Source organism: Lutzomyia longipalpis, chromosome 1 (genome assembly GCF_024334085.1).
Source record: "Lutzomyia longipalpis isolate SR_M1_2022 chromosome 1, ASM2433408v1".
Classification (NCBI taxonomy): Eukaryota; Metazoa; Arthropoda; class Insecta; order Diptera; family Psychodidae; genus Lutzomyia; species Lutzomyia longipalpis.
In genome coordinates, this window is record NC_074707.1 from 20,167,004 (window position 1) to 20,183,402 (window position 16,399).

A 16,399-nucleotide genomic window follows, 5' to 3' on the forward strand; every position below is an offset into this window, starting at 1 on the left:
TAAATGGAAATGTTTCACACAATGCGTGTGAGACAGCGATGAAACATGGCATTTCCAAGCGGGTTACCTGAGGTGAAAAAATTTGATATATCAGTGGAAAAAAAATATGGCTGTTTTGATTTTGATAATGAAGAAAAATTGGAATTTTCACTAAGAAATCAACAAGCAAATACGGAATAAATATTGAAAAAGTGGCGTGGAAGTGAAGAGGAATACGGCAGAAACGACAATTTCCGCAATATCCTTTTGGGAAATTCAAAAATTAAAATGTTAATCTTGTTTGGAGCGAAAACCTTTTCTCTAATCTTCTAAAAATACGCGATTTTAGCATTTTGTGCGTAGAGAGGAAAATTGCATTTTAATACGTAACTCCTTGTATGTATTTAATTCCTTAGCTTTTGCCACTTCCGCATTGAATTAAGGCAGATTCTTATTTGATAAACTTTTAGTAATGCAAATATGGCAGTTGCGGTGGATGTTCCAAGTGGTAGTGGTGGAAACACATGCTGGACTGAATTTTGTGAACGACACGCAAGGGCTGCTGCGTCTGATTTTGCCAAGTAAAATACAATAATTATTTATTTTTCTCAATGAATAAGAATATTAATCATTTGTAACTTTTTATAGATCTTGTGTACACTATATGGTTAATAATCTTCCGGAAGCTGCACGTACAACTGTCTCCCATAGGGATTTCATGAGAAAATTCATTGAATGCTTCTCTGATCATTTTGATACGGAATTTAACAGACGACGGGTTCATCATAAGGTAAAATAAAACAGAGAGGTGGATATTAAACTTAATGCTGAAAATATTTTTTATTCATTAGACTGGAAATGGTAATGCGACTGTTCTCGAAGAAAGTGACTACTCAGAGGATACGGATTCACCAAAAATTACCCACAAACCCTTCTTTCGACGATTATCATTTAAAGGACTTCGCAAAGGAAAGGTAATTATGTATACTTAATTTTTTTCAGAAGGGATTTTCCAGCGATTGACAAAGTTCAAACGAAGACACAATTGATCATTCTGAAGAAGATGCATGATGCATGGATCAAGCACAAGGACTGAAACCGTAAGCGCATGAGAACTTCTCAATGTATCGAGAGGAGCTGATTTGTGCAGCCTAAAGCCATTATAAATTGAGCAGAAGCAGCTCTTGCTAGAAAAAAAATGGCGAACGTTGAGCAGCAGCAGCCTAGACCTTGCCAAATTTTAGCAAGAGTAGCATTGACTAGTCGTAACTTTGGTTCCTGGGGAGAAAGACTTTGCATGTCTTTGATCAGTTATGCCTCCGATAGTTGCCAAGAGAAGACAGTTAAAGAAAAGTGAAAGAAAATTACAGAAAAAAAGAGAATCCCCCTACATAAAAATCCGCATGATCACTGAGTTCAGACGTTTGACGATTCCCAAACAAAGACACAATTGACCACTGAGGAAGACACACAGAAGCGTCGAAAGCTTTGGCCTATAAAATTGAAAGGATGCGTTTGGGTTGACCTACCATCCCTCGGCTGATGCAATCGGAAGGACTAATCCTACAACACCAAGAACATTATATTCCGTCAGAATCCACTACAGTGTCTTTGATATACAGGAAAAGCTCACTGAATCACAGTTAACAAATGAATAGCACAGTAAATAAGGTCATCCACCTACCACTTGGCTATCCACAGTAAAAAGGGACATGGAGTCAAGAAAACTGGAAGTAAAGATAACACAGGATCGTACTATTTGATTCTATTTTACAGAGAGGGCCAACTTCATTGAAGGAAAATGGTCAAGTACATCTTTCATTTATAATTTAACTGAAGAAGACACACAGTAGTGTCGAAAGCTCTGGCTAAAATTGTAAAGATTCCTTTGGACTGATACATCGACAACACATCCTTCTAATGATTATATTCTGTTAATCAGGATAAATTTCCTAACAAGTCTAATAACTTAGAATTTTACAAATCTAGATTTTTTTTCAAAGAATTAAACAGAAAATATAATTAAAATTGCAGGCATTTTTTCACAAACAAAACTCAGATGAAACTGAAATATCCAGTGCTCGTCAAATGAAGACAAAGCTCTCAAAGATCGTTGTGGAGTGTCGAAAGGAAGGCTATGTGAATTATTTAACACCCGAAAGTCTCGATCAGCCCGGGGGTATTCATAAATGGGAAAAATGTCGATTAGCTCTTGTAAAGACCGTCGGTGGCTACATGTTGGAATTCTATTCACCACCAAAGTCTCAAAAGGTTTTTTTTTGCTCTTGGCTATTTTTCTAAAAATTTATCAGAAGGAGATAAAAAAAAAAGAATTAATGAATAATTCTTTTTCCAGCCCCGTAGTGGAGTATTTTGTTTTCTAATATCAGAAGCTCGTGAGACTACGGCACTGGAGATGCCAGATCATGAGAATACGTTCGTTCTGAAGGCAGATAATAATATGGAATATGTAATTGAGGCCCATGATACGGATGATATGAGAAGTTGGTTGGCAACCATAAGATATTGCATGCGAAGTACACCAACAACACAAATACCCGATCAAGCGCTGTTGGTGGTGAGTACGGCACCCAATGCAACGGCAACACCTATTCCGGGACCTGAAAATACAGCCAGTAGCCCCGTTCCGGAAGTACCACCACGACGTCCGGGTGAACGAATCTCATCATCGAGCAATTTTGAATTGACTGAAGGTGATCTAGAGCCTGTCCATGAGACTGATACCGACTTGACGGCAATGATGCGTGAATACCCTTGGTTTCACGGTACACTGCCACGTTCAGATGCTGCCCAGCAAGTCCTGCACGGTGGTGCCAGTGGACATGGGGTCTTCCTCGTGCGACAAAGTGAAACGCGCAAAGGGGAATTTGTGTTAACTTTCAACTTTCAAGGACGAGCCAAACACCTCCGTATGACGCTCAATGATAAGGTGAGATACAGAGTGATGGAATTTCAACAGGTTAAAAAAAATTGAGAGATAATCATTAAAATATCTTCTTCTTACGTAAAACAAAACAGGGCGAATGTCGTGTGCAGCATTTGTGGTTCCCAACCATTACGGAAATGCTGGAGCATTTCAGGCAAAATCCAATACCATTGGAATCCGGGGGGACAGCAGATGTAACATTAACGGAATACGTAGTCCATCAGCCAACTGCCCAATTGACAACGTCTGTTTCACCGAGACATGTGAGATAGCCCCAAATGAGGCGGCTTCCATTTCCGAATTGTCGTCAAATCAGTGTCAGTGCTATTTATTTAATTTTATTTCTGTTTTTTTTATTAGATTTTTTTAAATTTATTCATATTTACATTGGAGTAATTTTTGTTTCAATTTATCAAACAATTTTATTATAATGTTTATTCTGCGAAAAATCCTTTTATGATTTTTCTTTTTATATTTTTAATATTTATCCGGATATGTCTGTACGTTTATTTAGGATTTCCCACTGACACGAGCATTTTAGCTGTGTGTTTTATCCTGTTAATTTGTTCAATTTTCCAGTTAAAAATCTTTTAAAATTCATTCTAAGATAATTTACTTTTTTATCAATTTCTTTTCTATTGCAAAATGAGAGCTTCTTATATTTTTCTTGCATTAAAACGATTTAAACTGAGCAACAAAATTAAACATTTCATACTTATAAATTACCTTATAAAGGAACACACGCAGATATGTTTAAAAGATTAATTTGAATTATATCTATTGCAACTATTAACTTTAGGGGTAGATTCTGATTAAAATCTTTTATTTTCTTTTCAAACAACCTTAAAGTTTGTTGTAAGATTTTGGCAGATGGAGTTTTTAAATCGTTCTTATGTCATTCTATCGTTCTATAAAAGAAAAACAAGGAAATAATTGTTATAGAAAACAGTCAGAAAGAACTTTAAAGAGCCGTGGAAAAATAATTTTCTTTACGAAATCCGTTTAAAGAAATAAATCAAATGTCAAAATCTTATAAGATTTTTTCCCAGAATACCAAAAATCTTGTAGCTGACGAATTGTAAGGAAAGAAAAGAAAAGATTTGTATCAGAATCTACTCCTTTATTTACTAAATATTTTTTATTAAATTTTAGACTAATTTTACGTAATCCCAAGATATTTCTTTCTAATCCTTTCCTTACAAAAAACTTGATTACAATCATCATCTACATAAAATGCTTTCATTCCTGAAGAAATTAATCATAAAATTGAAGAAAAATCTTTTAAGAAAAATCAGAAGAATAATTATTCTAAAATTTCCTTTTACTTTGCAGCCTTCTGTGCAGGTAATTACAATTGGTGGAAGTGTGAGAGTGAAGACTTGTGATCTTGAACTACCTCCCCCAATTATTGCACAAGCGGTTGTAACACCAGCACCAGTACAAGCATCCCAAGCTCATACATCACAGAATAATTCTGACAATGATAACGGACGTGCTGTAGGTAATCAGTATAGTTTTGTGTAGTTAAACTATATACAATGCAAAACACTATACAACACTACATCCTACACATTATATATTTTATGTAAATGTCTATACCACACAGTCTCTAAACAAAACAACAAAAAAGTCTCTATAAAATAGAACGTAAAAGAGACAAAAAAAGTATAATGAGAAAAATAAAATTTTATTGTCTTAATTATACCAATAAATATGACTAATATTATATATTATTACCTACTAATATAAAAAAAATAATATTTTGCTTTGTAAATACAACATACATAATTATATATAGATGAATAAGATGAAGATGAAGCTTTTAACGATAAACTCTATTTTACTTTATATAAAGTGCCATATTGATACATAATACTATTCTTGTATGATATACAGTGTCATATATAAATGTATATAGGGGAGGGTGGTGTGGAGTGAGTCAAAAAAACCAATCACACAAATACATTTTTCAAAAATCAGTGGAAATAAAAAGGATTCCTTCACTCAATTAAATAAAGCTCAAAATGTGAACAAAGTTCATACCAAAAAAGAAATCTTATTTGTGGCCATATTTTTGATTCTTTTTTAGAATTTTTTATAGAAGAAACATCACAATTTTTTAAAGATTTTAAGATCCTCTCCAGCTCTTCCCAAGTTAAGTCTTTCCGTACTTTTGCTTCTCTGTGAGACTGATCATCAATATACTAAAGACAAATTTTATGGAAAAATGATTAAAATTAAATCAAAGAAACTGAAATACTTTTAATGAAATTTATTTCTTAATTTTATTTTTGGAGTATAAATCGACTAAATACTCACCCCACTCCACCTCTATAAAGTAACCAAATTAGATTTTCTCTGCAAAATAAATTCAAATCAATATGTAAACTTATTTATATATTGTATGAAAAAAAAATATGAATGAAATAAACATCAAATTACCTTTATGAGTGTAAGAAATTGTTGTTAATTTTGTAATGCTTCGAGGAAATCAAAAATTATTCAGAAATCTCCAAACAGATTTACGATTTTTCACTGGGATTAACGGGGAAAAGTCAGCAACGCTAGCAAAGATTTGGTCAAAAATTAATATAATGACGTCACCATTGTTTTTTTGTTTCTTTAACCCTTTCAGGATCGAGGTTTCTAACCTCAAATCTGTGACCTTAATTTTCTCCCAAAAAGAAAATGTTTTTCCATTTTTTCTTTTGACGATATTGAAGTAATGGAACTTCCCTACAGATTTAGAATTTATCACGAAATGTCTAATAGATTTTAGATCTTTTAGATAGATTGACCAGAAAAATCCTCCAAGGGTTAATGAAAAAAGAATTTATGCTAAAGAGTGTTCTTAAAGAGTTAAAATTTGTTAATGAATTATTTTGTCTGAAAAACCTTTGCTATAGCTTTCGATTTCATCTAAACTCGATGTATTTAAAGGCTTGGACCTTCACAAAAACAATTTCATTAACCCTTAGAGGATCGAGGTTTCTAAAATCAAAAATTTGACCTTAATTTTCTCTCAGGAAAAAATATTTTTCCAAGTTTTCTTTCAACGATCTTGAGGACTTCCCTTATAGACAGAAGATGTAAAATATATCACGAAATGTTAAATACTTAGATTTTATTAATTTTGAGATGATTGTAGTCCAATTTAAGATTGGCTACCAAAAATTCGTACGAGCAGCGGAACACGGCCAACTAAGTGTCCCACATGCGCCCCTGACGAAACTCAGAAAGAGACTGACCCATACCGGAGCGTGCTAATGGACGACGCTCACACGTACATCCACCGCCTAGGACACTTAGCTCGTACCTTTCCCCCACCCGTTTGCCATGAGACTAGGGTCTGGAAAAAATTAGGACTACATGATTTTAAAAAAAAGTCGAATTGACCACTTTAGCCATCCAAACCCTACAAGGATTGAGGAAAACTTAATTTTATAATGAATTTTTTTTTATTCAATCAAAAGTGGTGTAATGAAATACTTGAGATTAGCCGTTGGTTCTTCGAGAATGTTGGAGTGTGTAGTTGTACTGCCAGCACGACGTGCTGCTGTTGCATCAGGATTGCAATTATTCACCAACAACTCGATGTTCAGGAGTCCTGTATTGTAAATGGTGAGAGCCACTGTATGGGCGAATGCCAGGCACTTTGATGCGAAACGAATGTGTGAGCTCCTATAGCGCATTTGTAGGTCCTGCGTGCAGTTGAACTGAACGATGGTATTGCTGGTTTTTGCAACTTGAACCGTTGCTTCGGCATGAACACGCCCCGTGGCACGGAGGAGGAAGTACGGCTCACGTGGGCTGAGGAGAATGGCAATTTCCTCCGATGACACATCAATCTCATTGAAGAGCATTGCAAAGTTTATCCCCTTCATGATGATGGTGTTGCATTCATTGGGCATTGTGTGCTTGTGGAAGTTCAGTGCGCCCGAGAAGGATTTTGTCTTCAATTCCGCCTCAATGGCAATATTGCTGTCTGTGGCCCGATTGAAGGCAAGTACAAGGGGGTATGCAGCACCACTGTAGATGATAATTAATTTGCAATCTTCATCCGATGTCATACGGAGGCAATTTGTGAGGCTGGACAGATTGAGGGCAAAGGAGATTGTTGTGTCCACTTGATCCAGCTGTGGTTTGAGGTAGTACTCAGCAAAGATTTCTTGTGGTATAAATAGAGATGCTTGAATGCAGAGACCATCCTCCACAGTCAAGCGCATTCCCCCCTTTTCAATTTCAAGAATTACATCCTCCACAATTGTCAGGGATTTTAAAATATGTCTCAAGAATTTCACATTGTGCAATGTAGCCCCGAAGAGCATGTCCTCTTCCCGTAAATTCCTCATTTTTTGAAAAAAGTTTTTTATTCAGTATAATTAAATACCGTTAGAAGGGAAAGAGCCAGAAGGTGTTTACACTGAAATCTCTCAGATTTAGCAATGAAATGTTCTTTGAATGCTTGGCACTGGCACGTGAGGGAATTTTCTTCTACGTGATAAATTTTAGTCCCACTGCCGTAAATTTTAAATTGCTGACAATTATTTTTCGATGGACACTCAAGGCAGGGCTTAATTCGCTTTTCCCTCAAAATTGTCAATGCTTTGCTAAGGGCGGAACTCCCGTAAATTATTTCCAACTGACGAAGTTGTCGTTTTGGTACTGAAATAAACAATTTTATTTTATTTAGAAATAAAAGTTTTAGAGGAAAATGTAAAATAAGGGGATTAAAAATTTGTATTGTAATTAAAATAATTTGTAATCCTATTCACCACGAATTTTCATTTCTTGAAAAGAAAGTCAATTTATTGGAAAAACTAATAATTTTATGTAAAATATGATAAACGATGCTTGTTTTTGAGTAAATTCGGTAAATTCTAAATCAAACTGCAAAATATTACAAAAAAAAAGTTTCACAATATTGCAAAAAAAAAGATTTTTTAGAAAATATTTTAATGATTTTGATAAATTTCGAAAAAAAAACTTTATTTCTTAGCTTCTTAAAAAAACGACTTTTAAGAAAATAATTAAGCAAAAAAAAAAAAACGATATTAAAAAAATTAAATTAGTCCCAAAGTGACCCTATTCACCCCATTTTCAGGTATAGTGTTTTCTCTACTTACATCCAGAAAATCCAATTTTCTTCGTATTTTCTTTACATTTCTCATCAAGTGTTTTTACAATCTCATTACGCACAAGGTAAATTATTCTGCTTGCATCAAAGCTGTTGAGATTTTGCTTTTTCATTAAGAAAATCAAAGAAATAAACTTTTCTCGCGCACAAAATTAAACCCACACACAAAATTAGCAACATAACCTCAAATTTTTGTTTGTTTATTTTGATCCGCTTGACAGCAGTCGTCAAAATGCCATGAGAAGCGGACGTGTTTACCAAGGAGCGACAAACACGTGTTTTCTGTGGCACATAATTCTCATTGTTTCTGTTAGTATCCTGTGCAATCTCGCGCTTCTCAGCATCACCTACAATGGATTTCTCAATGAAGAATTGGTTCAGCGAAGTGAACGAGCTGTGGCCAGGTCAGAGTATGTCACTGAAGGTGAAGAAGCTTCTGTGGGAGGAGAAATCGCCATTCCAGCACATCCAGATATTCGAATCGTGAGTGGGCCCCCCCTGTTGCTAATTCCCCAGCTTGGCTATTTAACATTTAATTTGTTTTTTTTCTAACATCCAGGGAAACCTATGGACGCGTCCTGGCCCTCGATGGGATTATCCAATGTACAGAACGTGATGAATTTGCATACCAGGAAATGATCTCTTTCCTCCCACTCTGCTGCCATCCGGAACCAAAGAAAGTCCTCATTGTAGGCGGTGGAGATGGTGGTGTGGCACGTGAGGTTGTGAAGCATCCACTTGTCCAGGAAGTCTGTCAGGTGGAAATTGACGAACGTGTTGTGGAGCTCTCCAAGGAATACCTTCCCTTCATGGCGTGCGGGTTCACGTCACCAAAGCTCACGCTAACCATTGGCGATGGCTTTGACTTTATGAAGAATCACGTGGGGGAATTTGACGTGATCATCACAGATAGTAGTGATCCCGTGGGTCCAGCTGTGTGCCTCTTCCAGGAATCCTACTTTAGTCTCATGAAGTGCGCCCTGCGTCCCGGTGGTATCGTCTGCTCCCAAGGTGGGACATACTGGACGGAAATGAATCAAGTTAAGGACACACTGACGCATTGCCGGAGTCAATTCCCCGTTGCTGGGTACGCCTATTCCTCTGTCCCAACGTACCCATGTGGACAGATTGGCTACGTCATTGGATCTCTCAATGAGGTAAGTCAACCATCTTACACTGTTTCCAACAGAAACAAACACAAGCACTCATAAAATGAGTGATAATTAAACAAAAGCAATGCATCGACGTCAGATATTTACGTATTTCTGTTGATTTTTTTTTCGAATTCCTTTTGATAAGATGAGGTCAAGAGGGTCATTAAGGGAAGGGAAAATATTTTGTCATTATCATGTTACATGCTGAAACATTGCTATCACACCGTTGTAGCATAAATGCATAGTCATGATATTTAAAATCTTTGAAAGAATTGCTCAAAATGTTTTTTTTTTTCAATTAATTTGTCTCTATTTAAATCAAAAAGTTAAGAATAATTGAAAATTGAAGAAAATATTAAATATTTGTTTGAAAAAAAAAAGTCATTTGTAGGCCTAATGATCATGAGAATCTTCTTCGAAACGTCAACAAAAAGGATCTTTTTTACCTCAACTCAAAGAATTATTCTTTGAGTTCCACAAATTATGCTAAAACAATGGGTGAAATTCACTAGTTAGACAGAATTAAGATTCCTTAAGAAAAAAACTTATGATTCCTGAGGAAAAAAAGATTCTTAAGTTTTCTTAAGTTAATCGAGCAAAATACTTTTTGATGATTTTTACGAATTTCGATGCTCGAAAGCGATCAGAAAAATCAACGAAAAATGTGTATTTAGTTCGATTCAGCCTAACTGAAGAAATCTTAAGTTTCTCTTAAAAAAAATGTAAAATTCTTATTTTTTCTTAGGAAATTTTTAGTTTTTCCTTAAGGAATCTTAAGAAATCTTATGAAAACTTAAGCATTCTCAATAAAACTTAAAGAATCTTAAGAAATCTTAGGTCTTTCTTAAGATTTCTTAAGTCTGTCTGACTAGTGAATTTCACTCAATAGCCGGGGCTAAAATGTACTGGTAAGCTGACCAAGCTTACGGGAGCTGTGTTTCTTTCAGTGTACCAATTTTATGAGAGCAAACTAGAACGCGAATTAATTTAAATACGCGCAAAGTCGGGAAAAGTAGAAAAGTCATACCCTAAGAAATCTTTAGAAGGCCATATCTCGAGAACGGATCCATAGATTTTCATAATTTTTTTTTGTTTGAAAGGTCTTGAAGTCAGCTATAACATATCGAAAAATGAAAAAAAATTATGTCGCCATTTTCGAAAAATTCGAGTTCGAAATTTTCGAAAACTTTGTTTTTGACTTTAGCGCCTCTTGCGGTCATTTCTCCAAGTTGCAATGTTCTAGACATTTGTAGGGTTTCACAAAACCTATCATTTGCGCTTGAGTTGATCAAGATCGGACTTGTAGAACTCGAGATATGACATGCCAAATTTGAAAGGCTATATCTCGAGAACGGATCCATAGATTTTCTTCATTTTTGGCATGAAGCTAGATAATATGGTCAGCTATAACATATCAAAAAATGAAAAAAATTTATGTCGCCGTTTTCGAGATATTCATCGAAAACTAATCGAAAATTTTGTTTTCGATTTTTGGCCCCCTAGCGGTCACTTTTGAAACTTCGTATGTTCTAGAGAGTTGTAGGGTTTGTTGATAGCTTTCATTTGAGCCAGGGTTGATCAAAATCGGTCAAGCCGTTTTCGAGTTATGGTCGATTTTCGATGAAAAATTGTGGCGGCCATATTGACTAAACGGCTTGACCGATTTTCGAAAATGAGGTATCGTTGGAAAGCTCTTGATGTCCCCTACAACATATAAAAATTTCAGATTTTTAGCTATTACAGGGGCTGAGATATAGCGAAAACAAAATTTTGAGGTTATTCAAAATGGCGGATGGAGGGGTGGGGGGTAAAATTTGACATCATAATCGGACGTCTTCCAGTCGACTTTTAAACTTTGCCGTTTACCGCAAGTATCTATCTATTACGGTTCTCTCGCTGTTTCAGGAAAACATTAGTTTTAAGGAAATAAAATTAATACATTTATTTAGTTTAAGAAAATAAATTCATTAGTTTTAAGCACTATCATCATTCCCCTATATTTTCCTCGCGCACATGGTCTTTAGTATACAAAACACCGCTCTTATACATAATCCCTATCACATACTTTTCTCCCGAGCATCGCTCTCACATAAAATTTCTTATGATCAGCAGTTTTTACCCTTGCACTTGATTCCTTCCGTGCGACAGTGTCTTTTTCTCTTTTTATATACTTTGCATTGCACTCTCCCACATAGGATTTATCCCATAGGTAATACAAAATGATGATTTTGCTTTCCAGGAAATAATCCCACTCCATTAAAAATTGTGTCCCTTAGAGATAAGAATAGAGTATAAAAGGAGATGTGGTGGCTAATAAAAATCAGTTTTGTAGAGAACGCAAACCAAGTAAGTGTTTTCAAGCAAAATTCAGTCCTAAATAGAGCAAAGTTTGTGCAAGGAACAAATAGAAGATAGAATCACCCAGATTCCTTCTTTTATCTTGCTAAAACCTTTACTCTACCCCATACGAAACAGGAGTTTGTACAAGAGCCACAGAAGATAGAATCATCCAGATTCATTCCTTTGTCTTGTAAAAATAACTGTTTCTACCCACAGAAACGAGGTTTGTTCAAGAGCTTCATAGAAGATAGGGTTAAACCCATTCTTTTGTGATTCTTGATAAAATTTCGTTTTTTAAGAATAGAGTTTGTGAAAAGAAAGGATTAGAAGACAAAATCTTCGGATTTATTCTTTAATCCATTCTTTCAAAAACCCTATTCAAATATAGGTTTGTGATAGGAAACACCTATCAAAAATCTATAACCCAAAATTCTTGTACGGGATCAATTTAGAAAATTGCCAAATTCCCGTACACTCGCAATTTAAGTTTATGATCCGGCCGGACGGCCGGCCGGAAAAAATTTTTTTTGGCGCATACGTTTTATGGAATGTGGGGACCCTAATTCGTGCTCATCCCAAGTTTGAGCCCGATCTGACGACTTTCGATTTTGCTCGGTACACAAAAGCTGTGTCTGAAAGAAACACAGCTAAAAATCCATGGAAAAGTAACGAAATTATCCATTTACCCAATTAATAAGAGAAAATCGTTTTAGGTCATTCCTGCAGGTAATTTCCTGCCCTACAAAGTTTTCTTAGATGGTCTTTCTCAATCTCATTGAGAAAAATGATTTTTTGAGCATTTCCCAAATTCTTGGGTGATTTTTTTTGCCCCAGTCTCTCCCAAGTCAATATCAAATTGTAGCCAACTTTAGGGATTTCTGAAAACTATGAGCAGAATTTTTGTAGCTCCTACAGAACCCTAAATGTCTCAATTCTTCATTAAATGAAATTAATAAATCAAATAACGCATAGACATTCCTTAGACCACAGAAGTGTTTTCCCGACGTGTGGCGACAATAATGATTTTACGGGTCTTTCGTCGGTAAAGTGGGGGTTTCTCACCCAGAAAAACTCATGTTTTCCAGAGCTTTTGGCTCCGTTCAGAGCTACAGAGAAGGAATTTATTTCTCTGTAGCCACTGAAGAAGGCTCCGAACAGAGTCGAAAGCTCTGGAAAACGCTAGTTTTTCTGGGTGAGAAACCCCCACTTTACCGACGAAAAACTCGGAAAATCATTATTATTCCTTAAACCTATGAATACTAACTTAAGAACGCCTCTCTTAATTTTCTTCCAGAACACAAATCTCAAGGAACCAACGGTAATATTCTCGGAGGAGGAGCTAGAAAAAATGGGAATGCGCTACTATTCCGCTGATATCCATCGTGCTGCTTTTACACTTCCAAGATATGCTGCAAATGTGCTAAAATAAATGGCACCAAACCTGCCTAACAAACTTTCCATGAGAATAACTTTTTTTTTCTGTCTTCATAAGCCAAGTTTTATCTAAAATGTATATTTTCTCATTAAAATAAACTTTATAATGTTTTTTTGTTGTTGTTGTGTGGGTTATTTAAAAAATGCGCAGGAATCATTCCGGAATCTCATTCATTTTTGGGAGGAAAAATAATTTAGAGCAATTGGTGGTGCTTCGTTACGAAGTTTGCAAAAAAAAATAGAAAATAGAAAAAAAAAAAACAATTTACATAAAAAAGGCACATGGATGCATAGAGAGAGCTTTTCTTCTTTTAGATGATTGCCTCATCGATGAATCTCCTCTGTCCCCATAACTCCCTCTCTCAGAGCTCCTCGAAGAATGCCACGCGGGATTTTGTGGAGCCGGATTTGAGTTTTTTCAGCGTTGAGTACTTTGTCTCACCCTGTCGCAATTGTTCGGCATTTAATATGTCGAGTACACACTGATTTTCCTGAATTTTCAGCAATTCAATCTCAGACCGAAGCTCACGTAGCTGATGTTGGACCTGCTTTGACTTCTCCAAGCATTCAACACTACAAAGAATGGAATAATCCCAACGAAAGAGAGATTTTAGTGTCTTTTTTTGGGAGCAAATAGATGGAATTCTTACCGCTCCTTTTCGATCTCTCGATCAATCTCTTCCATATCGCCACCGGCAATGACGTCATAGTGGCACAAATCAACATCGAGTATTTGTGACTCAGTCACATCGCTGCCACTGATGGACGGCTCAACGGAGGATGTACTTTGATTCACTGAACGACTGAGGAATGTCAAAAGTTTCTGCGTGGCATCCCGCTCAGCGGCACGAGCATACATCAGCTCCTTCTTCAGCTTATCCGCCTCCGCTGAACGTTTTTCCTTCTCCTCCGTCAATTTTGCCACATAAAACTCCGTGTCGCGAATTCTTTTCTCAAGATCCCCCTTTTTTCATTCAAAAGCATTATCAACTCATAAATTCATTAAGAAAAATCCTTTTTTTTTACCTTTTCTTTCTCCGTTTTAAGTGCCGTCTCACGCAGGCGATTCATCTCCTGCTTAAATGTGTGCGCCTTGTGTTCCGTGAGGATCATTTGCTCCTGATTCACACGACTCTTCTCCGCATAAATCTCAGCTGCTTCCTCTGAGCGTCTCTGCAAGAACATTTTCAAGAGAAATTAATTTTTTATCGCTAAAAGGAAGAAAAAAAAAAGAAATTCTTACAAGAGCTTCACTGGCATTTTGCATTTCATCTTGAAGTTGCATCAGTCTCTGTTCCAGGTTTGCCTTCTCACGCTCTGCTTGCTCCCGAAGTTGCTTCTCCCTGGACAACTTGTTTCGCTCCACAGCACGTCGTTGCTTCTCCTCTTTTGCTTGTGCCTTCATCTGCTGAATTTCCATTGTGTCTGGCTTTCGACGTCGCATAAATAAATCATGATTCCCCACACACAAATCCAGAATCTGCAGAATATTTAATAATTCAGTTTACTTTTAAAGACTTTTTTGTTTCAAAGAATTTTCTTACTAATTTGTTAATACGAAGTTTCTGGGAGATGAAAATAAAGTTGGGTGATTTATTGTCTACTGGTTTAATTGTAAATTTCTTGTCATCAAAGCCAATGTGCCGTATTTCTGACCACTGAAACGTTGTCCGGGGTTGGAGTTTATTGTTCTTCTCGTAGATATTCAATCCCATGGCTGTGACTCCAAGCCACAATTCTGTATTTTTCTTATTCTAAAATGTTGAAGAAGAAGAATTAGCAAAGTTCCTTGAAGAAAAGTTAAAAGAAATTAAAAAAAAAATACTCACAGTAATTGGGAAGTAATTAACGCCATACATATCAAGATCCTGAGCAATTTTGAGGTATTCCATCTCCGCTTCATCCCTCGACATACCTTTGTGGTCAGAATACCAAATTTTAATGCGATCCTCCCACATTCGCGGGGTCATTTGATACTGATCAATTACACGCTGCGGCAGAAGGCTCTCACTGGCTAGCAAGCCTGGCTTGCAGTTGTCCTCATCGTAGTCCCCATATTTTGCCTGAACAGCATATGAGGCAAGTAGGACGGAAGCTTCTGGTGGGCAGTAGATGTCCATTGAGAGGATACCCTGCTTAACTTGCAGGAAGAATAAATGTTGCGTGATCTCCTGAACGAGTTCTTCATTGACATTCTCCGGAAAGAATTTGGCATAGAACATAAACACGCATCCACTATCATTGGATAAATTAACACTCTGATCTTGCACCTTCTTATCCATCTTCAGCCACGAGAGATTCCCCTTGGAATCCTCATATTGCAACCCAAAGTACCACGTTTCACGCAGACCAATTGTTTGGCACACGAGTTCAAAGAGAAATTGTCCGGTGGCACGTTGCTGTAAAATACACAAATTAATTGAGGCCGTTGCGAAGGAGAATTATAATCTCGTAGAACTCACTTCCAAGTGGAATTCCAGCTCAGAATCAAATGTGATCACCTTGACGGGAAGTTGCTTTTTGGACTTCTTTCGACGGAAGGGACGCATCTTAAGGATATCCACCATATTCCACCCTTGAAAAAAAGTCAAAACAATCCAATTAATAACAAAATCAAAGAAAGATTTTATGCAGGAATGTTGGGAGAGCATGAGAGGAGAGAATAAAATTCCGGGAATGCGTCAGCTGCGTAAACAAACAGGTTGTGCTCGAGCCCCCTGTCTCTTTGGTGTCGCATCGAGTCTATTTTTGGGATAGAAAACGGAAGTCTCACACCAAAGCTGGGGAGATTGAATTTTCTTTGGGCTTCACGTGTGTGAAGGGGGTAACACGCACTACAGGAGGAGCAGAGCGATGGGATGTCCAAAAATAGACCACAAAAAACAGAGGCTCGCACCACTCACCCAACATTTTTACCTGCCTTCTCACGACCCTCCACACACGAATTATGCAATCACGCTGCAAAATTCACGTGCATGGAGTATTTGAGATCACGCAGCACTCACGAGAGTAGCCTCAAGTTGAGTGGAAATTGCAATTAATTGCAAATTAATGGGCAAAATGAAATGTGGCACCCACCCTCTTTTTCTCAATCCACAGTCATACTTCAGTTGCCCTTTTTTCCTCAGTTTTTTCCCTGTCTCTGCACAATGTACGTGTTTTCCTTTATCACAGCACACCCCCCTTAACACCCCAAAGGCACTTGATTCCAAAATACACCCACGAAAATAAACAAAAACCAGATTTTCTCTAACAAAATCTAAATTGAAGAAAACATAATATAAGTTATACTTCTTCTTCTTCACATAAAATTCCGACAGTTGCGCGAGTTTCGTGACTTCGTCGGAAGTATTCGGCGAGATTTGCGCAGGTTCAATTAAATACCGCCGTAATTCAAAAATTCCCCTC

At 36.7% G+C, this 16,399-nt stretch overlaps 4 protein-coding genes across 5 annotated transcripts; 2 read left to right on the forward strand and 2 right to left on the reverse strand.

The window, feature by feature from the left end:
* The first annotated feature begins 81 nt into the window (after window positions 1-81).
* On the forward strand, window positions 82-5,386 carry LOC129796805 (SH2B adapter protein 2). Of its 2 annotated transcripts, none has more exons than XM_055838895.1 (8): window positions 82-375; window positions 450-560; window positions 628-769; window positions 831-953; window positions 2,014-2,250; window positions 2,336-2,929; window positions 3,019-3,189; window positions 4,259-5,386. In XM_055838895.1, the coding sequence occupies exons 2-8, from the start codon at window positions 460-462 to the stop codon at window positions 4,448-4,450; spliced, it is 1,560 nt and encodes a 519-aa protein (XP_055694870.1). In that variant the 5' UTR covers window positions 82-375; window positions 450-459; the 3' UTR covers window positions 4,451-5,386. The 2 variants fall into 2 exon arrangements, with proteins under 2 accessions (XP_055694870.1, XP_055694871.1); XM_055838896.1 differs by having other exon boundaries at window positions 3,019-3,243; window positions 4,259-4,374.
* Window positions 5,387-6,365: 979 nt separating this feature from the next.
* LOC129796857 (uncharacterized) lies at window positions 6,366-8,288 on the reverse strand. The gene is made up of 2 exons (XM_055838977.1): window positions 8,053-8,288; window positions 6,366-7,591 (listed from the first exon to the last, which is right to left on the reverse strand). The coding sequence occupies exon 2, from the start codon at window positions 7,276-7,278 to the stop codon at window positions 6,385-6,387; it is 894 nt and encodes a 297-aa protein (XP_055694952.1). The 5' UTR covers window positions 7,279-7,591; window positions 8,053-8,288; the 3' UTR covers window positions 6,366-6,384.
* Window positions 8,289-8,407: 119 nt separating this feature from the next.
* Window positions 8,408-13,103, forward strand: LOC129796863 (spermidine synthase). The gene is made up of 3 exons (XM_055838985.1): window positions 8,408-8,546; window positions 8,623-9,220; window positions 12,852-13,103. The coding sequence occupies exons 1-3, from the start codon at window positions 8,416-8,418 to the stop codon at window positions 12,984-12,986; spliced, it is 864 nt and encodes a 287-aa protein (XP_055694960.1). The 5' UTR covers window positions 8,408-8,415; the 3' UTR covers window positions 12,987-13,103.
* LOC129796790 (moesin/ezrin/radixin homolog 2) lies at window positions 13,055-16,298 on the reverse strand. Its single transcript, XM_055838872.1, has 8 exons — window positions 15,895-16,298; window positions 15,454-15,566; window positions 14,821-15,390; window positions 14,536-14,745; window positions 14,235-14,471; window positions 14,018-14,164; window positions 13,642-13,955; window positions 13,055-13,564 (listed from the first exon to the last, which is right to left on the reverse strand). The coding sequence occupies exons 1-8, from the start codon at window positions 15,899-15,901 to the stop codon at window positions 13,354-13,356; spliced, it is 1,809 nt and encodes a 602-aa protein (XP_055694847.1). The 5' UTR covers window positions 15,902-16,298; the 3' UTR covers window positions 13,055-13,353.
* Between the last annotated feature and the right edge of the window lie 101 nt (window positions 16,299-16,399).